At 49.5% G+C, this 27,959-nt stretch overlaps 1 protein-coding gene across 2 annotated transcripts in view; it reads left to right on the top strand.

The window, feature by feature from the left end:
* The window catches only part of LOC139384731 (genetic suppressor element 1-like), a 307,652-nt gene that overhangs the window by 121,501 nt on the left and 158,192 nt on the right, over positions 1-27,959 (top strand). Inside the window, exon 1 of one of the 2 annotated variants that reach the window (XM_071129591.1) lies at positions 19,695-19,790. The exons of the other annotated variant lie outside the window; for it this stretch is intronic. Within the exon in view, the coding sequence (XP_070985692.1) occupies positions 19,742-19,790 (49 nt within the window). The 5' untranslated portion in view covers positions 19,695-19,741. Of the gene's footprint in view, positions 1-19,694; positions 19,791-27,959 lie in introns of those variants that run through there. 2 annotated transcript variants of the gene reach the window in all.

The following is a 27,959-nucleotide window of genomic DNA, read 5'->3' as shown; positions in this document are numbered from 1 at the left end:
TTTCATCTGACCATATGACATTCTCCCAATCTTCTTCTGGATCATCCAAATGCTCTCTAGCAAACTTCAGACGGGCCTGGACATGTACTGGCTTAAGCAGGGGGACACGTCTGGCACTGCAGGATTTGAGTCCCTGGCGGCGTAGTGTATTACTGATGGTAGGCTTTGTTACTTTGGTCCCAGCTCTCTGCAGGTCATTCACTAGGTCCCCCCGTGTGGTTCTGGGATTTTTGCTCACCGTTCTTGTGATCATTTTGACCCCACGGGGTGAGATCTTGCGTGGAGCTCCAGATCGAGGGAGATTATCAGTGGTCTTGTATGTCTTCCATTTCCTAATAATTGCTCCCACAGTTGATTTCTTCAAACCAAGCTGCTTACCTATTGCAGATTCAGTCTTCCCAGCCTGGTGCAGGTCTACAATTTTGTTTCTGGTGTCCTTTGACAGCTCTTTGGTCTTGGCCATAGTGGAGTTTGGAGTGTGACTGTTTGTGGTTGTGGACAGGTGTCTTTTATACTGATAACAAGTTCAAACTTAAAAATGTCCAGTCTTCTCGGCCACATGTTATTAGTACATCTCAATACAGTTCACATAACAATACACAATTTGCAAGCAACCTCCCTTTTAACTGAAATGTCCAAATACTTCTGGCAGGGCAATAATAGTCCAGCTCTAATGAACTTCAATGGGAAGTGCATTGGAAAAATAGAGAGTCTGTTGCAGGGTAAAGCACTGGAACGATAGAGGGAAGAGAAAAGAGAAAGAGAACAAGAGAGAACTTAGCTGTGGTCTTCAGGCGTGCAGGTCTACTGTCTGACTGTCCGATGGTTTGTATGTTAAAGCTTCGCAACAATGTTGCTACTAATCCATGCGATCCATAACAGGCGCGGTCCCAAACGAAAACAACCACGACCTAGAGCAATTACACTGATGATTGAGTTAAACACTCTATAAACTACACACGCTGAAAACAAACAAAACTTCTGCAGCACAGCACACACAATCAAACTGTCGCGCCACCAAAGAGCCCCTCCCCAAAGAGCTGAACGAGCTCTCTTTATATTCTCCTTCCTTACTGCTCATGCGCTCTTAAAGTGGCAGTGCACGGTGAAGGCTCTGTGCAGATTTCGCCACACTCCTCCCCCCATGAAAAAACAATGCCTGTAGAAACAGAGAGGATGCAGGCTTTGACAGGTTCATGTTCCTGCTACACAAAACCAGGGAAGTCCTCCTCATCAGAGTCCTCCACGAAGAGGTCCTGCAGGTGTTGCTTTTGCCTGCGATCCAGCTCTTCTGCCGTAGGGTAGCAGGGCTTTAGGTCAACAACATGCACTGTCCTGACATCTTCCCCAGTGTCCTCCAAACAGACCAAGTAGTTCACTGGTCCCAACTGCTGCACTACACGGTATGGACCTTTCCATCTCGAAGCTAGCTTGGCAGTGAACTTCTTAGATGCCTTTGACAGATGATGTGAACGTACCCAGACACGAGACTGGGGTGGAAAACACACATCTCGTCTATGTTTGTCATAGTTTCTCAGCTGTCGTTGTTTGGCTTTGGTTTTGCTGGCCTCCACTCTGGCTAGCAAGGTGTGGTGGTGTTGTACGGCATCAAACGCTGGGCAGTCCGGTGAAACATTCGAACTTTGCAAGACCCTGTCCATCGGACCTTTTAGTGGTCTTCCCAGGTGGAGTTCGGCGGGAGTGACCCCAGAAGTCTCCTGCACGGCAGAGTTCAGTGCAAAGCGAAATTCTGGAAGAGGCTGATCCCACCTTGTGTGCTGATCCCCCACGAATGAAGAAATCATCCCCTTCAGGGTTTGGTTTACCCTCTCGGTCAGGTTGGTCTGAGGATGGTAGGCTGTGGTCAGCTTGGCAATTACACCCCAGTAGGTACAGAGCTCTTTGTATATTCCTGATATGAACTGCGGACCTCGGTCAGAGAGGATTTGGTCGGGAATTCCGAATCTGGTAAAAACCTCCCTTCTCAGAATTAGATCAATGGCTGATGCAGTGGCTTTGCGGAGGGGAAACAACTCCACCCAGTGTGTGTAGTAGTCCACTACCACCAATAAAAATTCATTCCGTGTCCCCCGGCTGGGAGGAAAAGGTCCCATGAGGTCAATTCCCAACATTTCATTTGCATGGTTCACCACGGTCTGCTGCATTTTCCCGGCAGGTCTGCCAATGTCTGGTTTGTATTTCTGGCAGACTTCACACTGCTGTACAAACTTCCGGGTATCAACCCACATGCCTGGCCAGTAAACCACCTCTTGTAGTCTTCGATAAGTTTTAAAAACTCCAAGATGGCCACTCATGGGATTGGCATGATAAGCTTGGATTATCTGGTCACACAATGTAGAGGGAATGAAGACGCGATAATGGGTGCTGTGTATTCCATCTCCTCTTGGAGTTTTTCGATACACTTTATCCTGAATTATGCTATACTTATCATTGAAGCGACTCTTGGAGTCTTCTTCAGACAGACTCTTGTGGATCGCCATGATGGCAGCATCCTTCTGCTGTGCTCTCCATACACTCTCATCATCCAGAGGAAAGGAATCATCCAGACATTTAGCGGTAGTATAGGTACTGCACAAGGGAGGACAAACATTGGCAGTCTCTGTAATCCGAGAAAGGGCATCTGGTACAACGTTCAGTTTTCCTTTGCGATACTCAATGATGAAGTCAAACTTCTGCAGTCTGATAGACCAGCGAATAAGACGGCTGTTGGTCTTGCCTGATGCCAGAACCCACTGCAGAGCAGCATGGTCTGTGACAACGGTGAAGATCTTTGCCTCCAAGTAGTAGCTCCATTTCTCCAAAGCCCAGACCACAGCGAGGCATTCCCTTTCAGTCGTTGAATAATTCCTCTCGGCTGAATTAAGGGTGCGACTTGCATAGGCAAGAACTTCTTCTGTTCCAAGTCCTGTTTGTTGAGCCAAGACTGCTCCAAGTCCTGTTTGACTTGCATCCGTGTACACAATGAAATGAGCATTCAGGTTAGGATGTCCAAGCACTGGAGGAGTAATTAGACTGTTTTTGAGTGCTTCAAATGCACCTTGGCATGCAGGGGTCCATTGGAATTTCACACCTTTCTTCTTAAGGTGATTGAGGGGTTCGGCTACCTTTGAAAAGTCAGGCACAAACCTGTGGTACCATCCAGCCATACCCAGAAACCGCTGAACAGCCTTGAGGGATGTGGGAATTGGGAATTCCTGCACGGCTGAAACTTTGGCTGGATCTGCATGGATACCTTCAGCATTAACCACATGACCAAGGAACTTGAGTTCTGGCAGACAGAAACGACACTTCTTCAAGTTCAAGGTCAAACCTGCAGCCTTTAGTCTGTCGAAGACAGACTGAATGTCTTGCAGATGATCCGCAACAGAGGAGGAGTAGATTATGATGTCATCCAGATAAACAAGACAATTTCTACCCCTCAGATCTCCCAGGACAGTCTCCATCAACCTTTGGAAGGTTGCTGGAGCATTCTTCAAACCAAAAGGCATGACTTTGAAGGAGTACAAACCAGCAGGGGTGACAAAGGCCGTCTTGTCTTGACTAGCGTGATCCATTGACACCTGCCAATAGCCACTGTTCAGATCCAGATTACTAAAGATGGATGCTCCTGCCAGAGATTCCAGTATGTCATTTATGTTTGGTAGAGGGTAGGCATCGCTTTCTGTTATGGCATTCGGCTTCCTGTAGTCCACACAGAATCGATATCCACCATCTTTCTTAGGAATCAGGACAACCGGAGAAGCCCATCCGGAAAAAGAAGGTTCCACAATTCCATTCTCCAACATGCTTGTTTGATGTAGAAATCAGCATCAGGTTTGCTTTTGCTCTCGGATAGAAGGGGGGGTACGGCGGTAATCAGGGTGATAGTTGGGTTCTCAGACTTCACTGGCGGAACATGTTTTTGTCTTTGTCTCTTTATATTTTCTCTGTCTCTGACTTGACCTTGTCCGGACTCTGCATAATGTAGCAGGCTCCAACCTGAAATCAGTGCATTACCAGGTTGAAATGGATGAGGCTGAGAATAGTCAGAGTGCAGCCGATAGGAGGGTTCGGACATCGAGATGGTCAGTCCACTGAAGAACAGGAAGTCTAGGCCAAGGACTACAGCAAATGCAAGGCTTGAATCTGCAACAATTCAAGGAAGGTTAATAGTCTCACCATGCAGTTTTATTATTATACTAATCCAGCCCAAGGGAGTGGTAGGTTCTCCATTGGCCAAGTACAATGGTCCCTCCTCCCATGTTCGTAGCTCCTCATGAGGTAATGCCATGTTCTGCCACAGGGCCTCTTGCATCAGGGTGTAAGATGCCCCTGTGTCGATTATGGCCTTTCCTCTCCAGTTCCTAACAGTCAGAGGAACCAATAGTTGTTGCGGAATAGGAATAAGACCGCTAGCTGTGCTGTCTAAAGGCTTCATGGTGGGCATTAAGGCTGACCCAATTGTATGCAAGCCACCACGCCTGTCTAGACTTTCAGTCTTCGGTCCTTTCCGACCTTTTCCTGAATCCTGACGCTGGACATAGAGCGGGCAAGAATCTGGAGGATGTTGGACTTTACACATCCAACACATAACTGGACTTTTGTCCTGGATCTTGGGTACAAATATCTGAGACGGTTTAGCCCCAGGAGAGTTATTGGTATACTGGGATGAGGGAACCGGGTTTTTAGTTTGGAGGTGGCGCTTCCAGTCCTTCTCAAACTGAGTCCCAAGACGCACCAGATCATCCACATTTTGCACACGTTCTCGAAGTTGACTAGCAAGGCGGGGAACCATGTTCTTAAGAAGGAGTTTGACCATCTCCTGCTCAGTAATGTCAGCCTTCCATCTCCTACATAGAACTCGATAGGAGAAGGCAAAGTCCCGTATTGGCTCTGCTTCACCCTGGACTCTGTTACTAACACGTTCTGCCAGTTCATCCCCATAGTCCTCTGAGAGGAAGGCTAAGATGAATATTTTTTGAAACTCCTCCCAGGTTGACACATGTTCACGGGCTATCTCCCATCAGTCCCTTGCTGTACCATGGAGAACACTGCGGAGGGTGGCAAGAACCTCCAAGTCAGTAAGGGGCCGGATAGAAAGAAAATCATTACACTTAGATAAGAAAAACAGTGGATCAACATCATCTTCTGGGCTGCCAAAAGTGGGGAAAAGGAGTTTGATAGGGAGGGAGCGCTCTAGAGGAGGCATGACAGTGGCAGCGGGAGTTCTGTTGTTTAACAGTATCTTCAGAGGGGTTTTTGTAGTACTACCTGTTCCTATTACCTTACTGGCCAAGCCAGTGGCAGAGGTAAAACCTGAGGGAGGTGCAGAAGATTTGTCCAGAAGGGAAAAGCACTGCATTACCTCCTGGTGCAGCCCTTCCAGTTGAAGGTCTGTGGCCTTCTGTGCTTTTTCCATCTCATTAACGGTGTCCTTTTGAGTCTGTTCAATCAAAAATCGTAGTTCCCCTGTGAGAGAGTTCTTCATGTCCTCCATAACTTCCTTCAGATAAGAACACACTCCCTTCACAACAGAGGCTGACTCCTCTGCTCTCTGTTTTTGTTCGTCCTCAAGAAAGAGTATGACTTGATGATGGTTAGTTTCCATTTGTGTTTTGAACCGGTGCAGTTTTCCTTGAATATCCTGCTTCAGAGAATCTTGTAAATATTTCTGTCTCTGAACAATTTGTTGTTGGTTTTCCTCCATTTGACAGGGAAGGTAATCCAACCTCCTCTGCACATCTGTCTGATGAGCCTCCACACATTCACTGAGTTTGCGAATGGCATTCTCCTGCATTGTCAAACTATGATTGGTGTGTGTCCATTGATGTTCCAATTGTCCAGGGATCACAGAGACACCTCTCCCAGTCTCTCTGGACAGGGTAACCGGAAGGGTTTGAGGAGAGGGTAAGGGTGGAGATGTTATAGGTGAGCCAGAAGCCTGGGGATTAGGGGCAGTGCTATCCAACTCCATTAGTTCATCGAGTCCTTCCTGAATGAAAGAATCCCGAACATGATTACCATCAGGTGTGTCCACATTGACACAGTATGGGGTTCCAACAAAAGACATGATTCAACCTTGTGTGGATGGTGTCATGGGTGTTTCTCTTCAAGTCCCTGTTTGGGTGCCAATTCTGTAGCGGTATTTATTAGAGAGGGGTAAAGAAAGCTTTTGTTCGGGCGCCAGGCAGTTATTAACCATGCCGAAAGGAAAAGAGTAGAATAGAGAGAACCACTACCAGACCCACACACATCAGCAGAAGAGACTGCCTAGAGTGTAGCCTGTTTACCAGATAGCCAGTGGAGAGAAAAAAGAATACACACCATATAAAACCCACATCACAGCACAGGGGTAACCCCAACAAGAATACCTCATACAATAATACTAATAATGGCAGAGCAATTCAACAGCAACTGCATACAAGAATAAACCCAGTCATCAACATAGGATTTGCAATAATCTGTATTATTTTCTAGTGGATGAGTGCAGAGGGTATGAATGTGGGGGGTGTTCATCGACACAACAAAGGCCTTAAAAATGTCCAGTCTTCTCGGCCACATGTCATTAGTACATCTCAATACAGTTCACATAACAATACACAATTTGCAAGCAACCTCCCTTTTAACTGAAATGTCCAAATACTTCTGGCAGGGCAATAATAGTCCAGCTCTAATGAACTTCAATGGGAAGTGCATTGGAAAAATAGAGAGTCTGTTGCAGGGTAAAGCACTGGAACGATAGAGGGAAGAGAAAAGAGAAAGAGAACAAGAGAGATCTTAGCTGTGGTCTTCAGGCGTGCAGGTCTACTGTCTGACTGTCCGATGGTTTGTATGTTAAAGCTTCGCAACAATGTTGCTACTAATCCATGCGATCCATAACGGGCGTGGTCCCAAACGAAAACAACCACGAACTAGAGCGATTACACCGATGATTGAGTTAAACACTCTATAAACTACACACGCTGAAAACAAACAAAACTTCTGCAGCACACACAATCAAACTGTCGCGCCACCAAAGAGCCCCTCCCCAAAGAGCTGAACGAGCTCTCTTTATATTCTCCTTCCTTACTGCTCATGCGCTCTTAAAGTGGCAGTGCACGGTGAAGGCTCTGTGCAGATTTCGCCACAAGGTAACGAGTGGAGGACAGAGGAGCCTGTTAAAGAATAAGTTACAGGTCTGTGAGAGCCAGAAATCTTGCTTGTTTGTAGGTGACCAAATACTTATTTTCCACCATAATTTGCAAATAAATTCATTAAAAATCCTACAATGTGATTTTTCTTCTCATTTTGTCTGTCATAGTTGAAGTGTACCTATGATGAAAATTACAGATCCTAACCAGGTTTTCTCCTCTTCTCCCATGTCTGTCCATCACCCTGCCCTCCTCACCAACTGATCTATCTACTCTACGTCACTCCTCAGGTAAGTGTCTTCAAATCACCTCCTCTTTACTATCTGAATGTCTGTGAGAGAGGACGTGCCTTGAATATGATTCATATCCTAGTGATGAAGAGTGTTGATGTATGTGCTGCTGTATTCTTCTGGTAATATCTAAGTGTAAAATGATGCAATTCCACTTTGACAGTGTTCACAGCATTCAGCTATTAAACGTCCTACCTTCAGCTATTTCTCTGGCCTTCTGGACGGCCTACGTGGTCTGTAGTTGAATTGGTGTTCAGGTGACAGTTCAGTTATGCGGTGTTAGAATAATATTTGTAAACAAATGAATGAATAGATATGAATTAGCAGGCCAGCAGTGTGTGTGATTGACTGGTCTGTGACATGGCTGTATGTTAGTGGTGCTGATCATTAGTTATGGTCGGATATGGAGCTACACAGTGGTGTTGTTTCTACTGGAGGACACAGTATTCTGAAAGAAATGATTCTGTCATTAGGCTCATATTGATGTCTTTGAGTGTATACACACACTGACACACTCCCAGACCCTCTATTGAAGTGAGCAGATCTGTGATCAGATGGAATTGTGTGTATTGATGACCCTGGAGAGGCCATGCTCTTGGACAGCGTTGCTAAGAAACAGAGTGTGAGTGAGAGTTGGTGAGGTGTGTGTGAAAGGGACTGTCTCCTCTATTAGAAACACTCAAAGCTGAAGAGAGAGCAGAGATCACACTGAGACCACACACTCAGTGGCATCTATGTCTGTCTGTGTTCCTGTTTCTGTGTCCGTGTCAGTATATTCTGGGACAGTGTTTTGGGACAGTGTTTTGAGACAGTGTCTCGGGACAGTGTTTTGGGACAGTGTTTTGGGACAGTGTCTTGGGACAGTGTTTTGGAACAGTGTTTTGGGACAGTGTCTCGGGACAGTGTTTTGGGACAGTGTTTTGGGACAGTGTTTTGGGACAGTGCATTGGGACAGTGTTTTGGGACAGTGTCTCGGGACAGTGTCTCGGGACAGTGTTTTGGGACAGTGTCTTGGGACAGTGTCTGGGGACAGTGTTTTGGGACAGTGTCTTGGAACAGTGTTTTGGGACAGTGTCTTGGGACAGTGTTTTGGGACAGTGTCTTGGGACAGTGTTTTGGGACAGTGTTTTGGGACAGTGTTTTGGGACAGTGTCTTGGGACAGTGTTTTGGGACAGTGTCTTGGGACAGTGTTTTGGGACAGTGTTTTGGGACAGTGTCTTGGGACAGTGTTTTGGGACAGTGTTTTGGGACAGTGTTTTGCGACAGTGTCTTGGGACAGTGGTTTGGGACAGTGTTTTGGGACAGTGTTTTGGGACAGTGTCTTGGGACAGTGTTTTGGGACAGTGTCTTGGGACAGCGTTTTGGGACAGTGTTTTGGGACAGTGTTTTGGGACAGTGTCTTGGGACAGTGTTTTGGGACAATGTTTTGGGACAGTGTCTTGGGACAGTGTTTTGGGACAGTGTTTTGGGACAGTGTCTTGGGACAGTGTTTTGGGACAGTGTTTTGGGACAGTGTCTTGGGACAGTGTTTTGGGACAGTGTCTTGGGACAGCGTATTGGGACAGTGTCTTGGGACAGTGTTTTCGGACAGTGTTTTTGGACAGTGTTTTTCACATTGGTTGGGTGAGTTTGTGGAGGTTGATGTCGCTCTTCTCCTCATTCTCTTATATATGCCTGAGATAGGAACAGATTGCCAGTATGCTGTGTGTGTGTGTGTGTGTGTGTGTGTGTGTGTGTGTGTGTGTGTGTGTGTGTGTGTGTGTGTGTGTGTGTGTACGCACGTGGGTGCGTGCGTGCGTGTGTGCGTGTGTATGTGTGTGTGTGTGTGTGTGGGTGCGTGCGTGCGTGTGTGTGTGACCTGAGTGCTCAGCTGGCCAGGGGACGGTGCTGTAATTGCAGGGTTATGGCTGCTGAGCCTGATAGGTAATGACACATTTTTGCGAATGAATGATTTGAGCTGGTCTGTGATTAACATACGGGGGGAGAAAGAGAGAAACACACACACTCCCTCACATATCGTTTCTCTCTAATCACCTGCAGGGTGAAGGGAGAGGTCTGGGAGAGGTCTGGTTGTGTGGGGATGTGTGTAAGGGTATGAAGAGGTCTGGGAGAGGTCTGGTTGTATGGGGGTGTGTATGAAGAGGTCTGGGAGAGGTCTGGTTGTGTGGGGGTGTGTGTAAGGGTATGAAGAGGTCTGGGAGAGGTCTGGTTGTGTGGGGGTGTGTGTAAGGGTATGAAGAGGTCTGTGAGAGGTCTGGTTGTGTGGGGGTGTGTGTAAGGGTATGAAGAGGTCTGGGAGAGGTCTGGTTGTTTGGTGGTGTGGGTAAGGGTATGAAGAGGTCTGGGAGATTGACCTTAACCTCGCCCCAAAATGGTGTTGGGTACTGAGACAACAGCAGCCTACTGTAGCAGTGAGCAGTGCAGTTCATAGACAGGCTATTGCAGCTATCAATCAATGTGGTACATGTGCATTTTACACTGTTTTGGTATTTTATTCTCTCTCAAAAAGGTAATATCTCTATTACTCTATCTACTTCACCTCACCTCACCTCTCTCTCTCTCTCTCTCTCTCTCTCTCTCTCTCTCTCTCTCTCTCTCTCTCTCTCTCTACTTCACCTCACCTCTCTGTCTCTCTCTCTACTTCACCTCACCTCTCTCTATCTCTCTACTTCACCTCACCGCTCTCTCTCTTTCTCTCTCTCTCTCTACTTCACCTCACCTCTCTCTCTACTTCAGTATACCACCCTGCATAGCACTGCTGGCTTGCTTCTGATGCTAAGCAGGGTTGGTCCTGGTCAGTTCCTGGATGGGAGACCAGATGCTGCTGGAAGTGGTGTTGGAGGGCCAGTAGGAGGCACTCTTTCCTCTGGTCTAAAAAAAAATATATCCCACTGCCCCAGGGCAATGATTGGGGACACTGCCCTGTGTAGGGTGCCGTCTTTCGGATGGGAAGTTAAACGGGTGTCCTGACTCTCTGTGGTCATTAAAGATCCCATGGCACCTATCGTAAGAGTAGGGGTGTTAACCCCGGTGTCCTGGCTAAATTCCCAATCTGGCCCTCAAACCATCACAGTCACCTAATAATCCCCAGTTTACAATTGGCTCATTAATCCCCCTCCTCTCCCCTGTAACTATTCCCCAGGTCGTTGCTGCAAATGAGAACGTGTTCTCAGTCAACTTACCTGGTAAAATAATGGATAAATAAATAAACTTCACCTCTCTCGCTCTCTCTCTCGCTCTACTTCACCTCACCTCTCTCTCTCTACTTCACCTCACTCTCTCTCTACTTCACCTCATCTACTTCACTTTACCTCACCTCTCTACTTCACCTCACCTCTCTGTACTTCACCTCACCTCTCTCTTTCTCTCTTTCTACTTCACCTCATCTCTCTTTCTCTCTCTCTACTTCACCTCACCTCTCTCTCTCTCTCTCTCTACTTCACCTCATCTCTCTTTCTCTCTCTCTCTACTTCACCTCATCTCTCTTTCTCTCTCTCTCTACTTCACCTTATCTCTCTCTCTCTACTTCACCTCACCTCTCTCTCTCGCTCTCCCTCTCTACTTCACCTCACCTCTCTCTCTCCCTCTCTACTTCACCTCTCTCTCTCTCTACTTCACCTCATCTCTCTTTCTCGCTCTCTCTACTTCACCTCACCTCTCTCCCTCTCTACTTCACCTCTCTCTCTCTCTACTTCACCTCATCTCTCTTTCTCACTCTCTCTACTTCACCTCACCTCTCTCTCTCTCCCTCTCTACTTCACCGCATCTCTTTCTCTCGCTCTCTACTTCACCTCACCTCTCTCTCTCTCTCCCTCTCTCTCTACTTCACCTCTCTCTCTCTCTCTCTCTCTCTCTCTCTACTTCACCTCATCTCTCTTTCTCTCTCTACTTCACCTCACCTCTCTCTCTCTTCATTCTGCCTCTCCCTCTCTGAGAGGCCCACACCTGCTCCCAGTAGCTGGCCTCTTCTCTCAGACATGTGAGAGTGTTAGATAGGCAACCATGCACTTGTGTGTGTGTGGGGGGGGGGGGGGTGAGACTCCAGAGGCTGTGCGTCAGGGGGAGATTATAGAGATACCTTATCTTGCCTGCTCCTGCTGTTGCGGAAGATCGACCACAACCCCTCCCAACACAGACACACACAAACACAGGGGAACATTGGGGTCGAGATGGGGCAGAAAGAGGGAGGGGAGGAGGAGAGAAGGTGATTATTCTTGAGAGAAGGGATTATGTAAAAAATAAAGGCTGTTGCTCTGTGAGATCGGATGAGAGCAGAAGGGTGGGGTATGGGATGCCATTTTTGGGCAGGGAGGAGGCATAGGGATAAAGAGGATAGGTGGAGGAGGCAGGATAGTCACAGTCTGGTGTCCTAATCTTAAATTACCCAGAGGCACAGCTCTCTGCCTCTCCTCTGTTCCCTGGAAACATGGAAAGATTCCCTCTGTTCAGCTGGATCCACCTCTCTCATTCTTTAATTTTGCTTTCCCCCGTTTTCTTTCTTTCTCTCCCTCTTTCTCTCTCGTCACACTTGGTTTCTCTGCAGCCTCTGCCTCTCCCTTTCTATCCATCTTTTTCTTGCTCTCTTCCAGGCTTCTTCTCTTGTTCTTTCTTCTTGTTACTCTCTCCCCCTCTCCTCTTCTTTTCTCTCTCTCTCCTTCCGTCCCCTCTGGTGTGCTTTAGTGTCTCTGTCATCCTCTGATCACAGTGTTGCAGTCAGACACAGTGGCTTGGTCTCCAGGGGCCTTTTATGTCCTTTGACTGTGTGTGTGTGTGTGTGTGTGTGTGTGTGTGTGTGACTCCTTACACCCTTTCTAACGAGAGACGGCACTTGCTACTCAGTGTGTTTTGATGTAAATCAGACAGACCTGTCACCCCCTGTAACGGCTTTCTTCTATCTCCTCCTCTGACGAGGAGGTGTAGCAAGGATCGGACCAAAATGCGGCATGGCTATTGCGATCCATGTTTAATGAGACAAAGTAAACACGATCAAATACGAAAACAAATAAACGTAACACGAAAACCGAAACAGCCTAATACTGGTGCAAAGTAAACACAGCGACAGAAACAAGGACACTAAGGACAATCACCCACGAAACACTCAAAGAATATGGCTGCCTAAATATGGTTCCCAATCAGAGACAACGAAAAACACCTGCCTCTGATTGAGAACCACTTCAGACAGACATAGACTTAACTAGAACACCCCACTAAGCTACAATCCCAATACCAACACACCACCTACAAAAACCCATGCCACACCCTGGCCTGACCAAATAAATGAAGATAAACACAAAATACTTTGACCAGGGCGTGACACCCCCCCCCCCCCCCCCCCCCCCCACACACACACACACACACACCTTTAGACATATTTTTTTGTCTTTTTATCCCATTCTTGACACATCCTGTAGTGTCTGTAAGAATTGTAAGAAGTCCTGTATATAAATACAAATACTTTCTTGATTGTATGTTGATTGATTCAAACCTGTTCCTTAGTCTGTCTGTATTCCCTGTATATTAGATGTCTCTCTAAACAGACCTGTTCCTTAGTCTGTCTGTATTCCCTGTATATTAGATGTCTCTCTAAACAGACCTGTTCCTTAGTCTGTCTGTATTCCCTGTATATTAGATGTCTCTCTAAACAGACCTGTTCCTTAGTATGTCTGTATTCCCTGTATATTAGATTTCTCTCTATACAGACCTGTTCCTTAGTCTGTCTGTATTCTCTGTCTATTGAGACTCTGTATATTAGATTTCTCTCTAAACAGACATGTTCCTTAGTCTGTCTGTATTCTCTGTCTATTGAGACTCTCTGTATATTAGATTTCTCTCTAAACAGACCTGTTCCTTAGTCTGTCTGTATTCTCTGTCTATTGAGACTCTGTATATTAGATTTCTCTCTAAACAGACCTGTTCCTTAGTCTGTCTGTATTCTCTGTCTATTGAGACTCTCTGTATATTAGATTTCTCTCTATACAGACCTGTTCCTTAGTCTGTCTGTATTCTCTGTCTATTGAGACTTTCTGTATATTAGATTTCTCTCTATACAGACCTGTTCCTTAGTCTGTCTGTATTCTCTGTCTATTGCGACTCTCTGTATATTAGATTTCTCTCTAAACAGACATGTTCCTTAGTCTGTCTGTATTCCCTGTATATTAGATTTCTCTCTAAACAGACCTGTTCCTTAGTCTGTATTTTTAGCTCTGTCTCACCATCTCTCTGTCTCTCCGTCTCTCTGTCTCACCGTCTCTCTGTCTCACCATCTCTCTGTCTCTCCGTCTCTCTGTCTCACCGTCTCTCTGTCTCACCATCTCTCTGTCTCTGAGCTGAGTGGAGGTGAGGTGGACAAACACCCCAGGGGACACTGCACCACTCAACCCATCTCACAAGGTGTGAGACACTTCAACACCTGCCACACACACACACACACACACACACACACACACACATAAAATAAGTTGACCCTCTCTCCTTATCTCTTTAAATGTTCCTCGACAGGTAGCTTCCCCCCTCTCTCTACTTCCCTCACTCTCTCCATCTGTGTGAACACTCTTCCCCCTTATCCCTCCCCCTTCCTCTCTCCATCCCTCTCCTCTCATCTGACAGTATTAGTGGTTATTTGTCCTATTTGCCTGTGAGCATGCTTCCCTCTTTCAGCAGAGGGGAGCAAAAGCTGGTTAAAAAATAAGTGTTTTCTGGTATTCGTGCTTGCACCTATGTGTTATCTGTGTGTGTCTTTGTGTATCTGTATGTGTCTGTGTATATGTGTGTGTCTGTGTGTATCTGTGTGTATTTGTGTGTATCTGTGTGTGTCTGTGTATATGTGTGTAGGTATGTGTGTCTGTGTGTATCTGTGTGTATTCGTGTGTATATGTGTATCTGTGTGTATTTGTGTGTATCTGTATGTGTCTGTGTATATGTGTGTGTCTGTGTGTATCTGTGTGTATTTGTGTGTATCTGTGTGTGTCTGTGTATATGTGTGTAGGTATGTGTGTCTGTGTGTATCTGTGTGTATTCGTGTGTATATGTGTATCTGTGTGTATTTGTGTGTATCTGTATGTGTCTGTGTATATGTGTGTAGGTGTGTGTGTGTCTGTGTGTATCTGTGTGTATTTGTGTATATGTGTGTAGGTGTGTAGGTGTGTGTGTCTGTGTGTATCTGTGTGTATTCGTGTGTATATGTGTGTAGGTGTGTGTAACTGTGTGTTTGTGTAGGTGTGTGAAGTGAGGATGTATTTTTTTCATTGGAAGGGGGGTTTGCCTGCCTGCCTCAGGGTATTGGCAAGTAAGGCAGTGTACCCCCAACCATGTCCCCTTCTCCCTCCCCCTCTTCCCTCTTTCCTCCCCCTCCTCTGTCCATCCCTTTCTCTCCCCTACTGTGAGTTTCATAGAGTGGGTTTGAGAGCAAGTCAGCCCCCAGGGCAAACATCCTGCCAGACTATCTCTCTCTCTCTTGATCTTTCTGTTTTCTCTCTCTCTCTTTCTCTCTATCTCTCTTTCTGCCCCCTCTCCTGCTGGTTTTGGTTCTGCGTGGCCGCTGCCCAGCAGATAGTTAGCTCCTCACCCCTACTGCTTCTGATGTGTGTGTGTGTGTGCGTGTTTATGACTATCTCTGAAACTTGGATTTTGTGCACGGCTCACAGACTGCTCACCATGCTGTGCCGAGAGCGCTTTCTCTCTCTCTCTCTCTCGCTCTTTCTCTCTCTCACTCTCTCTCTTTATCTCTCTCTCTCTCTTTATCTCTCTCTCTCTTTATCAATTAAATTCAATTTGCTTTATTGGCATGATGAAACAATGTACATATTACCAAAGCTTACTTTGGATATTTACAATATGAAAATAATAAGAATCAAAATTGTCAACGGGACAACAGTAATAACAACAATAACCAAGGGTCAAAATAACCATACAATTGACAATATTAATAAGTATACAGTAGAGGACATGTGCAGGTTGATTGGTCTGTCAGACACTGTCCCTCAACTTATGGCAGGCAGCAATGTATTTCGCTGCCAACCCACAGCTCTCTGCGTCCTCCCCCAAAAGGACGGGTAGCCTATCCTCATCAGAGAGGTCTTTGAAACCTTGAATAAGGGTTTCAATTTTGGGGAAATTACACTCTCTAAATGTTTTATATTTTTGGACATTTTGTCAGGAAATGCAGCTCCGTCTCAGGTTCTGCTGTTGTGCAGTGGTTGCACAGCCTTTCCTCTACAGGGAGCCAGGTTTTCCTGTGTCTAACCTTCTCAATGGCAAGGCTGTGCTCACTGAGCCTGTACTGTGGCAAGGTTTTTCTAAGCTTTTGATCAATAACCATGGTCAAATAGTTAGCCACGGTGTACTGTTGATTGAGGGCCAGATAGCACTGCATTTTGCTTTGTGCTTGTGTTTGTGTTTCCCAATAAGCAATGTAGTTGTTTTTTTTGACTGTGTTGTAATTTGGTTTATTCTGATTGATTGGATGTTCTGGTCCTGAGGCTTCAGTGTGTTAGTAGAACAGGTTTGTGAACTCAGCCCCAGGACCAGCTGGATGAGGGGACTGAGGCTTCAGTGTGTTAGTAGAACAGGTTTGTGAACTCCAGGACCAGCTGGATGAGGGGACTGAGGCTTCAGTGTGTTAGTAGAACAGGTTTGTGAACTCAGCCCCAGGACCAGCTGGATGAGGGGACTGAGGCTTCAGTGTGTTAGTAGAACAGGTTTGTGAACTCAGCCCCAGGACCAGCTGGATGAGGGGACTGAGGCTTCAGTGTGTTAGTAGAACAGGTTTGTGAACTCAGCCCCAGGACCAGCTGGATGAGGGGACTGAGGCTTCAGTGTGTTAGTAGAACAGGTTTGTGAACTCAGCCCCAGGACCAGCTGGATGAGGGGATTGAGGCTTCAGTGAGTTAGTAGAACAGGTTTGTGAACTCAGCCCCAGGACCAGCTGGATGAGGGGACTGAGGCTTCAGTGTGTTAGTAGAACAGGTTTGTGAACTCAGCCCCAGGACCAGCTGGATGAGGGGACTGAGGCTTCAGTGTGTTAGTAGAACAGGTTTGTGAACTCAGCCCCAGGACCAGCTGGATGAGGGGACTGAGGCTTCAGTGTGTTAGTAGAACAGGTTTGTGAACTCAGCCCCAGGACCAGCTGGATGAGGGGACTGAGGCTTCAGTGTGTTAGTAGAACAGGTTTGTGAACTCAGCCCCAGGACCAGCTGGATGAGGGGACTCTTTTCTTTGCTCAGCTCTTAGCACTGCAGGGATTGGTAATGATATGAGAGGGGGTCACTGTATTTTAGATGTTTCCAAAACTTAATTGCTCTTTTTTTGAGTTTTTATTATTAGTGGATATTGGCCTAATTCTGCCCTGCATGCATTGTTTGTAGTTTTCCTCTGGACATGTAGGAGAATCTTACAGAACTCTGCATGCAGGGTTTCAATGGGGTGTTTGTCCCATTTGATGAAATCTTGTTTTGCAAGTGGACCCCACACCTCGCTGCCATAAAGTGCAATTGGTTCAATGACACATTCAATTCGTTTTAGCCAAATGTTAATAGGTATTTCAATTTCAATTAGTTTTTTAATGGCGTAGAATGCCCTGCGTGCTTTCTCTCTCAGTTCAGTCACTGCCTCATTAAGGTGTCCAGTTGAGCTTATTTTTACCTAAATAATTGTAGTGTGTGCAGTACTCTATATATTTTGTACCAATTGAGAACTTTGGTCTAATTCCCTGAGATCTGGATCTTATCTGGAAAATCATTATTTGAGTCTTTTTGGAGTTTGCTGCCATGGCCCAGGTCTGGCAGTACTGCTCTAGCAGGTCCAGGCTCTGCTGTAGGCCAGGTGCTGTGGGGGTTTACTGCCAGGGCCCAGGTCTGGCAGTACTGCTCTAGCAGGTCCAGGCTCTGCTGTAGGCCATGTGCTGTGGGGGTTTGCTGCCAGGGCCCAGGTCTGGCAGTACTGCTCTAGCAGGTCCAGGCTCTGCTGTAGGCCATGTGCTGTGGGGGTTTGCTGCCAGGGCCCAGGTCTGGCAGTACTCCTCTAGCAGGTCCAGGCTCTGCTGTAGGCCATGTGCTGTGGGGGTTTACTGCCAGGGCCAAGGTCTGGCAGTACTGCTCTAGCAGGTCCAGGCTCTGCTGTAGGCCATGTGCTGTGGGGGTTTGCTGCCAGGGCCCAGGTCTGGCAGTACTGCTCTAGCAGGTCCAGGCTCTGCTGTAGGCCATGTGCTGTGGGTGTTTGCTGCCAGGGCCCAGGTCTGGCAGTACTGCTCTAGCAGGTCCAGGCTCTGCTGTAGGCCATGTGCTGTGGGGGTTTGCTGCCAGGGCCCAGGTCTGGAAGTACTGCTCTAGCAGGTCCAGGCTCTGCTGTAGGCCATGTGCTGTGGGTGTTTGCTGCCAGGGCCCAGGTCTGGCAGTACTGCTCTAGCAGGTCCAGGCTCTGCTGTAGGCCATGTGCTGTGGGGGTTTGCTGCCAGGGCCCAGGTCTGGAAGTACTGCTCTAGCAGGTCCAGGCTCTGCTGTAGGCCATGTGCTGTGGGGGTTTACTGCCAGGGCCCAGGTCTGGCAGTACTGCTCTAGCAGGTCCAGGCTCTGCTGTAGGCCATGTGCTGTGGGGGTTTGCTGCCATGGCCCAGGTCTGGCAGTACTGCTCTAGCAGGTCCAGGCTCTGCTGTAGGCCATGTGCTGTGGGGGTTTACTGCCAGGGCCCAGGTCTGGCAGTACTGCTCTAGCAGGTCCAGGCTCTGCTGTAGGCCATGTGTTGTGGGTGACAGCAGGCATAGGTGGAGACTAACACCAGGGGCTGAGGATTTTTCTAGAATAGTGGCCAATTCATTGATGTAAATATTGAAGAGTGCAGGGCTCAGATTGCAATACTGGCCAAGGCTCCTTGTCTTTCTCTCTCTCCCTCTTTATCTCTCTCTCATTTTCTCTCTCTCTCTCTCTTTCTCTCTCTTTCTCTTCTTTTTCTCTCTCTCTTTATCTCTATCTCTTTCTCTCTATTTCTCTCTCTTTATCTCTCTTTCTCACATATATACACATACACATACACATACACACACTGAACCCATAGTCGGAGTCTCATTTTCAGTTGGAGGGGAACGGAGGCAGGCGAGATGCCTGAGATTTGTGCTCTCGTCTCTCTCTCACACATAGCTTTCCTTTGTTGAGCTGCACTTGATTCCCCATCTTCCTCTCCTCATCTCTCTCTCTGCATGCCGGTGACTCTGGGATGGTGGCCCCGGTGAAGTGTCATTTGAGCAGATGTCCCATGATTATCGTTGGTCCCTCGCTGTCATTAGGGCTGCCCAATCAGCTGTCACTCAGGCCAGCTTCCAATTCTCCCCATCTCTCTCTTTTCTACTATCTCTCTCATTTTCTCTCTCTCGTTTTATCTCTCGCATGAAATTCAGCAATGGCCAGCATTTCACTCTCATCCCTCCCTCCCTCTTTCGTTCTCTCTTTCCCCTCCCTTTCAGTCTTTCTCTTTCCCCTCCTTCCCTCACTATCTGGCTGTGTTGTAGCCTGGAGGGAGTTCATTCTGCCCTCCTCCTCTCATCCTCCTCTCCTCCTCCTCTCCGTGTTGGCTCTGAGTGAGAGGGAGAGAAAAGGGAAGAGGAAAGAGAGAGACAGACTGAGATCAGCAGGCAGCGGGCGGAGGAAGAAACCACGCTCTCCTCTGATCATTTGTCTTGGGATGGAGGGATAAAAGACAATCCCAGGAATCATTCTGTCGTTCTTTTCCTCCGCAGGATTACACCTCTTTTACCTTCGTCTGGTTTATCCTCCCTGAGCTCAGACACTTCTGGTCTGCTTCTTTCTTCAGCTTCTGGTCTGTGTGCCCTGTGTGTGTGTGTGTGTGTGTGTGTGTGTGTGTGTGTGTGTGTGTGTGTGTGTGTGTGTGTGTGTGTGTGTGTGTGTGTGTGTGTGTGTCTGTGTGCCCCGTGTGTGTGTGGCGTTAGTGTGTGTGTCACCTCCCGTGTGCAGAGACGAAGAGGGAGTGTGTGACCCAACCCAGGGGGTCAGGGGAGAGAGCGAGGGGGTCGTGAGCGGGGGCGTGCCCAGGGACTTACCCTCACACCGCTCTCCGTGTGTGTGACAGTGTGTGTGTGTGTGACAGTGTGTGTCTGTGACACTGTGTTTGTGTGTCCTAGCCGGCTGGGCGGTCCCAGCATCACGCTTCGTTAGCTAGGACCAGCGAGTTGGGATGACAGGCTGAGTCCCAGCCTCCCCACACACAGAGCCTCCTTGCTAGGTGGCACCGAGGGCACAGCCACCCTCTACCACCATACTCCTCCAGGACAGGACTGCTGCCCTGATCTCCGTACCACATTGTCTTCTATCTACATGACTCTAACCATGTTTGGACTAAAAGCACCTCTCTACTACCTGCCAGGTAAGCTGTTGTGGGGGTTTGGTGTGTCTGGGTTAGTGTCTGTGCGTGTGAGCATACCAGCGATTTCACGTGTTTGTGAGAATGCGCTCAAGTGGGATAAAAGGTGTGTGACTCGAGTCGGGTGCATGTGAAGTAGCTTGGGACTGGTAAGAATGGGCCTCTGTCTCCTGTTGTTGGTGTGTGTTGCCATGAGTGTGTAAGCTGAGCTGTGTGTCTGGCCATAGTGAATAAGGGCTGACTGGCTGACTGGCTGCTCTCTAGCCTGTTATCAGTCATCAGGTAAGTGGTGACGTGTGTTTTATTCAAGACAGGCACAGTACGGCACTAAGTGGGGGAGAAAGGGAGGGGGAGGAGAGGAGAGGGAGAGGGTGGATGAATGTGTGTGTTAGTGTGTGTATGTGTGTGCATATGTGTGCGTGTGTGTGCGTGTGTGTGTGTGTGTGTGTGTGTGTGTGTGTGTGTGTGTGTGTGTGTGTGTGTGTGTGTGTGTGTGTGTGTGTGTGTGTGTGTGTGTGTTAGCTGTAGCGTGGTGTGAGGTTACCGCCGGTCGGCGCTTAAGTGCGTCTCACGGCTCACTGGGCTCTGATTATGAAGAGGGTGGCCAGGAGAGGGCAGAGGGGGGAGGGAGGGAGGGGGAGAGGGGAAGGGGAGGGGTATAGAGAGGTAGAATAGGAAGGGGAGGGGTGTATAGAGGTAGAATAGGGAGGCAAGGGGAGGGGTGTAGAGAGGTAGAATAGGGAGAGAGGGAGGGAGGGGAAGGGGAGGAGGTAGAATAGGGAGAGAGGGAGGGAGGGAAAGGGGAGGGGTGTAGAGAGGTAGAATAGGGAGAGAGGGAGGGAGGGGAAGGGGAGGGGTGTAGAGAGGTAGAATAGGGAGAGAGGGAGGGAGGGGAAGGGGAGGGTTGTAGAGAGGTAGAATAGGGAGAGAGGGAGGGAGGGAAAGGGGAGGGGTGTAGAGAGGTAGAATAGGGAGAGAGGGAGGGAGGGAAAGGGGAGGGGTATAGAGAGGTAGACTAGGGAGAGAGGGAGGGAGAGAAGGGGAGGGGTGTAGAGAGGTAGAATAGGGAGAGAGGGAGGGAGGGAAAGGGGAGGGGTATAGAGAGGTAGAATAGGGAGAGAGGGAGGGAGAGAAGGGGAGGGGTGTAGAGAGGTAGAATAGGGAGAGAGGGAGGGAGGGAAAGGGGAGGGGTCTAGAGAGGTAGAATAGGGAGAGAGGGAGGGAGAGAAGGGGAGGGGTGTAGAGAGGTAGAATAGGGAGAGAGGGAGGGAGGGAAAGGGGAGGGGTATAGAGAGGTAGACTAGGGAGAGAGGGAGGGAGGGGAAGGGGAGGGGTGTAGAGAGGTAGAATAGGGAGAGAGGGAGGGAGGGAAAGGGGAGGGTGTAGAGAGGTAGAATAGGGAGAGAGGGAGGGAGGGAAAGGGGAGGGGTGTAGAGAGGTAGAATAGGGAGAGAGGGAGGGAGAGAAGGGGAGGGGTATAGAGAGGTAGAATAGGGAGAGAGGGAGGGAGGGAAAGGGGAGGGGTATAGAGAGGTAGACTAGGGAGAGAGGGAGGGAGGGGAAGGGGAGGGGTGTAGAGAGGTAGAATAGGGAGAGAGGGAGGGAGGGAAAGGGGAGGGGTGTAGAGAGGTAGAATAGGGAGAGAGGGAGGGAGGGGAAGGGGAGGGGTGTAGAGAGGTAGAATAGGGAGAGAGGGAGGGAGGGAAAGGGGAGGGGTATAGAGAGGTAGACTAGGGAGAGAGGGAGGGAGGGAAAGGGGAGGGGTATAGAGAGGTAGACTAGGGAGAGAGGGAGGGAGGGAAAGGGGAGGGGTGTAGAGAGGTAGAATAGGGAGAGAGGGGGGAGGGAAAGGGGAGGGATATAGAGAGGTAGAATAGGGAGAGAGGGAGGGAGAGAAGGGGAGGGGTGTAGAGAGGTAGAATAGGGAGAGAGGGAGGGAGGGAAAGGGGAGGGGTATAGAGAGGTAGACTAGGGAGAGAGGGAGGGAGGGGAAGGGGAGGGGTGTAGAGAGGTAGAATAGGGAGAGAGGGAGGGAGGGAAAGGGGAGGGGTGTAGAGAGGTAGAATAGGGAGAGAGGGAGGGAGGGAAAGGGGAGGGGTATAGAGAGGTAGACTAGGGAGAGAGGGAGGGAGGGGAAGGGGAGGGGTGTAGAGAGGTAGAATAGGGAGAGAGGGAGGGAGGGAAAGGGGAGGGGTGTAGAGAGGTAGAATAGGGAGAGAGGGAGGGAGGGAAAGGGGAGGGGTATAGAGAGGTAGAATAGGGAGAGAGGGAGGGAGAGAAGGGGAGGGGTATAGAGAGGTAGAATAGGGAGAGAGGGAGGGAGGGAAAGGGGAGGGGTATAGAGAGGTAGACTAGGGAGAGAGGGAGGGAGGGGAAGGGGAGGGGTATAGAGAGGTAGAATAGGGAGAGAGGGAGGGAGGGAAAGGGGAGGGGTGTAGAGAGGTAGAATAGGGAGAGAGGGAGGGAGGGGAAGGGGAGGGGTGTAGAGAGGTAGAATAGGGAGAGAGGGAGGGAGGGAAAGGGGAGGGGTATAGAGAGGTAGACTAGGGAGAGAGGGAGGGAGGGAAAGGGGAGGGGTATAGAGAGGTAGACTAGGGAGAGAGGGAGGGAGGGAAAGGGGAGGGGTGTAGAGAGGTAGAATAGGGAGAGAGGGGGGAGGGAAAGGGGAGGGATATAGAGAGGTAGAATAGGGAGAGAGGGGGGGAGGGAAAGGGGAGGGGTATAGAGAGGTAGACTAGGGAGAGAGGGAATTCTAGCTGTAGAACATATTTTTGTCTGTTACAATAGAAGCCTGAGTTAATTCATCAAATTCACTCTATAATGGTATGAGTACTTTCTATGTATGTCCATGTTTCTATGTATGAGTGTGTGAACCTGCATGTAGTATATATGTCTATATGTTTTTACATTTCAGAAAAGCTTTGACAGGTCTTTGACCACAAGACAAATCCACACTTGGTGAAATAGAAACTCTCTCTGTTGTCCGTGTGCCTGAATGTGTTTTTATACAGTGTGTGTTAATCCTAGCCCCTCTCTTCTCGCTTCCCAGTAGCAGCGGGGTGTCTACACTGACACTTACTGAAGATAAATTATTCATCTGCTACCGTCAGCAGAGAACACACTCGTAGGACCAGGGCAGGGCAAGGAAAGGCAGGGGAGGAAAGAGAGGGGAGGGGAGGCAAGGGGAGGGAAGAGAGGGGAGGGGAGGCAAGGGGAGGGAGGGAGGGCCAGGGGAGGGAAGAGAGAGGAGGCAAGGGGAGGGAGGGGCAGGGGAGGGAAGAGAGGGAAGGCGAGGGAGGGCCAGGGCAGGGGAGGGGAAGGGATAGAGGGCAAAGAGCTCTCTTCTGTTTCTGCCTGGTTGGTAACGCTACTGTATAGAACAGCACAGGGCTTGGCTGGTACTGAGCAGGGCAAAGATACTGATCACTGCAGCTGTACATAGGGCAGGTACATAGGGCAGGTACATAGGGCAGGTACATAAGGAGGACTGGGCAGGGAATTTAAGGGCAGTTTAGTAGAGGGTTAAAGAGCTCACTTCTGGGGCCTGGGTGGCGCAGGACAGGACAGGGCAGGACAGGGCAGGGCAGGACAGGAACAGGCAGGGCAGGACAGGACAGGACAGGGCAGGGCAGGGCAGGGCAGGGCAGGGCAGGGCAGGGCAGGGCTACAGTATACAGTATAGATCCTCCCCTGTATCATATACTGTAGATGAGGATATAGAACATAAATCCATCCTGCTTTCACTGGAACAGACAGGAACTGCGGGGGAAATGCGTGACAGATCGATTACAGTGTCAGTGTGTCCTAATGACTGGATCATATTGTCAATAGGAGTTCAATAGAGTATGTGTGTTCCTGTCAGCTAGGATCTAAATGACTGACAGGTGACAATCACCCTGCCAACGAGGCCGTCAGTCAGTCTTTCTGATGTCAGTCAGAGTATAGCAGCAGCAATAGGTGAATTTATTCTTCTGGTAAAGGAAGCTGCTAAGTGTACTATATAATCCATAGAGCTGAATGTGTTACTGTGCTGCGACCTCACACTGTCTCTCTGATTTCTCATCTATCAGTCCTTCTCTGTCCCCCGTTCCCTCTCTCTCTCCATCTCTCTTCCTCTCTCTCCATCTCTCTCTCTCTCTGTCTTTGTTGTCTGTTGGAGACAGAGGGGTTTGAAATGGAGATCTGTAAGAGAAGGCCACAGAGCTCCCACTGTGTTGTGCTGAGGGAGAGAGAGGGAGAGAGAGAGAGAAAAGGAGGGAGGGAAAGAGAGGGAGAGAGAGATGGATTGATTATGCCTCTGGCCTACATGTGCTCTTTGAGGTGTGAGGGAGAGAGAGAGGCAAGCAATGGCAATGGAGGAAACCGGTAGAGAAAGAGGGACATGGACTAAGGAAGGAGAGAATGAGTGAGGGAGAGGGGCTGTGTGGGGAAGAGGAAGTATGAAGGGGCTCTGGGAGACCTGGGTCATCACTCCACAGCCCACCTCACCCCCTCTCACCCTTCCTCACCCTCCTCTTGACCCTGTCCTTGCATTGTCTGCCCTTTTCCCCTTTCACCCTCCTCAACCCCTACTCCTCATCATTCCTCTCCCTCTCCCCTTCTCTCCCCCTCTCTCCACCCTACATGCCACAGAGATTAGAGACACAGTGGGAGGGGCTCTGCTCTGGGCTGCCAGTCAAAGCCAGAGGTCACTGTGTTGCAGTGTGTGTGTTTGCATATGTGTGTGTGTTAGTTGTCTCCCAGCCTACTCTCCTTTTCTTTTCCCCTCAGTCTGTGTGTGTGTGTGTGTGTGTGTGCTCAGCGCTGTGGGTTGCACTGCCTCTCCTCTCCCCTCTCTGTCATTCACACACTGAATGAGCCCCCGCCTCCCTTCTCGTTTTAACTGCCGTTGCCTTGGAGACCATGTCAGACACATGCTAGTTTTTCAGTGATTGCATGACAAGAAAAAAGAGGAGCGTTAAAGAAAAGGGCAAAGAGAAGAATGGAGAAGGAGGAGAGACAGGCTATCTATTGGTCCTTGAGGGAGGGAGAAAGAGGAGAGACAGGCTATCTATTGGTCCTTGAGGGAGGGAGAAGGAGGAGAGACAGGCTATCTATTGGTCCTTGAGGGAGGGAGAAGGAGGGAGAAAGAGGAGAGACAGGCTATCTATTGGTCCTTGAGGGAGGGAGAAGGAGGGAGAAAGAGGAGAGACAGGCTATCTATTGGTCCTTGAGGGAGGGATAAGGAGGAGAGACAGGCTATCTATTGGTCCTTGAGGGAGGGAGAAGGAGGGAGAAAGATGAGAGACAGGCTATCTATTGGTCCTTGAGGGAGGGAGAAGGAGGGAGAAAGAGGAGAGACAGGCTATCTATTGGTCCTTGTGGGAGGGAGAAGGAGGGAGAAAGTGGAGAGACAGGCTATCTATTTGTCCTTGAGGGAGGGAGAAGGAGGGAGAAGGAGGAGAGACAGGCTGTCTATTGGTCCTTGAGGGAGGGAGAAGGAGGGAGAAAGAGGAGAGACAGGCTATCTATTGGTCCTTGAGGGAGGGAGAAGGAGGAGAGACAGGTTATCTATTGGTCCTTGAGGGAGGGAGAAGGAGGGAGAAAGAGGAGAGACAGGCTATCTATTGGTCCTTGATGGAGGGAGAAGGAGGAGAGACAGGCTATCTATTGGTCCTTGTGGGAGGGAGAAGGAGGGAGAAAGTGGAGAGACAGGCTATCTATTTGTCCTTGAGGGAGGGAGAAGGAGGGAGAAGGAGGAGAGACAGGCTATCTATTGGTCCTTGAGGGAGGGAGAAGGAGGGAGAAAGAGGAGAGACAGGCTATCTATTGGTCCTTGAGGGAGGGAGAAGGAGGAGAGACAGGTTATCTATTGGTCCTTGAGGGAGGGAGAAGGAGGGAGAAGGAGGAGAGACAGGCTATCTATTGGTCCTTGAGGGAGGGAGAAGGAGGGAGAAAGAGGAGAGACAGGCTATCTATTGGTCCTTGAGGGAGGGAGAAGGAGGAGAGACAGGCTATCTATTGGTCCTTGAGGGAGGGAGAAGAAGGGAGAAAGAGGAGAGACAGGCTATCTATTGGTCCTTGAGGGAGGGAGAAGGAGGGAGAAAGAGGAGAGACAGGCTATCTATTGGTCCTTGAGGTAGGGAGAAGGAGGGAGAAAGAGGAGAGACAGGCTATCTATTGGTCCTTGAGGGAGGGAGAAGGAGGAGAGACAGGCTATCTATTGGTCCTTGAGGGAGGGAGAAGGAGGGAGAAAGAGGAGAGACAGGCTATCTATTGGTCCTTGAGGGAGGGAGAAGGAGGGAGAAAGAGGAGAGACAGGCTATCTATTGGTCCTTGAGGGAGAGAGAAGAAGGGAGATAGAGTGTGGAAGCGAGGGACAAGGAGAGGGGAACAGAGAATTGGATTTGAGGATGAAGGTGCGGGACAGAGCGGGAGAGATAGAGAAAATGGGATGGAGATGGAGAAGGAGGTAGAGAGAGAGCAGGGTTGGGTCTGTAACTGAGGTATGGCCACTGTTGTCAGAGAGAGAGAGAGAGAGAGAGAGAGAGAGAGAGAGAGGAGAGACAGAGAGAGACTGGGTTCTGATAAACCGTGGCTGCTGTACCAGGCTAGGGACTTCACAAAATGGGGGATTTTAAATGACCCTCGATGAGCAGCATTATGGCTGCTGTTGGGCTGCCTCACTGATGCATTTCTGTGTGTGTGTGTAGCTCTTGTTATGGTGGGTGGGTCATTTGGTTCATAAAGGGCCATAGGGGCTATTGGATCAGTGTGTACAATTCAACTGTTTGTGTCTTTTAGCCTGGATTTATTGTAGCATTGCCTGTGATTCCACAATTCCCTAACTATACTGGTGTAGGAGGGTGTGTGTGTGTAGGAGGGGGTGTGTGTGTGTAGGAGGGGGTGTGTGTGTAGGAGGGGGGGGGGGGGGGGTGTAGGAGGGGGGGGTGTATGAGGGGGGGTGTGTGTAGGAGGGGGTGTGTGTGCAGGAGGGGGTGTGTGTGTAGGAGGGGGTGTGTGTGTAGGAGGGTGTGTGTGTGCAGGAGGGTGTGTGTATGCAGGAGGGTGTGTGTATGCAGGAGGGGGGGTGTATGCAGGAGGGGGGGTGTGCAGGAGGGTGTGTGTGTGCAGGAGGGTGTGTGTGTGCAGGAGGGGGTGTGTGTTCAGGAGGGGGTGTGTGCGCAGGAGGGGGTGTGTGTGTAGGAGGAGGGGTGTATGCAGGAGGGGGGGTGTGCAGGAGGGTGTGTGTGTGCAGGAGGGTGTGTGTGTGCAGGAGGGGGTGTGTGTTCAGGAGGGGGTGTGTGCGCAGGAGGGGGTGTGTGTGTAGGAGGAGGGGTGTGTTCAGGAGGGGGTGTGTGTGTAGGAGGAGGGGTGTGTGCAGGAGGGGGTGTGTGTGTAGGGGGGGTGCAGGAGGGGGTGTGTGTGTAGGAGGGGGTGTGTGTGCAGGGGGGGGGGGGTGTAGGAGGGGGTGTGTGTGTAGGAGGGGGTGTGTGTGCAAGGGGGGGGGTGCAGGAGGGGGTGTGTGGGGCGGTCAAATGACAGTAGCATATTACACTAACTAGACCGCAAGGGACCACAGTGTGTCCACTCTTCTATTCCATCCCAGGATTGAACCAAACAGCTACTGATGGCTAATGTTATCCTAAATCATCACAATCCGTTCGTTCATCCAGACAGAGGTTAGTCTGGGAGTGGATGTTTGACCTTACTGTACTAACCACCGTACTGGGAAAACACACACACGCTCACACAAACTACAGCCCAGCTACAGCCCAGCTCACACAAACTACAGCCCAGCTACAGCCCAGCTCACACAAACTACAGCCCAGCTACAGCCCAGCTCACACAAACACACACAGCCCAGCTACAACCCAGCTCACACAAACACACACAGCCCAGTTACAACCCAGCTCACACAAACACACACAGCCCAGCTACAGCCCAGCTCACACAAACAGCCCAGCTACATCCCAGCTCACACAAACACACACAGCCCAGCTACAACCCAGCTCACACAAACAGCCCAGCTACAGCCCAGCTCACACAAACACACACAGCCCAGCTACAACCCAGCTCACACAAACAGCCCAGCTACAGCCCAGCTCACACAAACACACACAGCCCAGCTACAGCCCAGCTCACACAAACACACACAGCCCAGCTACAACCCAGCTCACACAAACACACACA

The sequence above is a fragment of the Oncorhynchus clarkii genome, chromosome 26, assembly GCF_045791955.1.
Source record: "Oncorhynchus clarkii lewisi isolate Uvic-CL-2024 chromosome 26, UVic_Ocla_1.0, whole genome shotgun sequence".
Taxonomy (NCBI): Eukaryota; Metazoa; Chordata; class Actinopteri; order Salmoniformes; family Salmonidae; genus Oncorhynchus; species Oncorhynchus clarkii.
The sequence above is the reverse complement of the archived record's forward strand: the minus strand, read 5'-3'. Positions and strand labels throughout refer to the sequence as shown.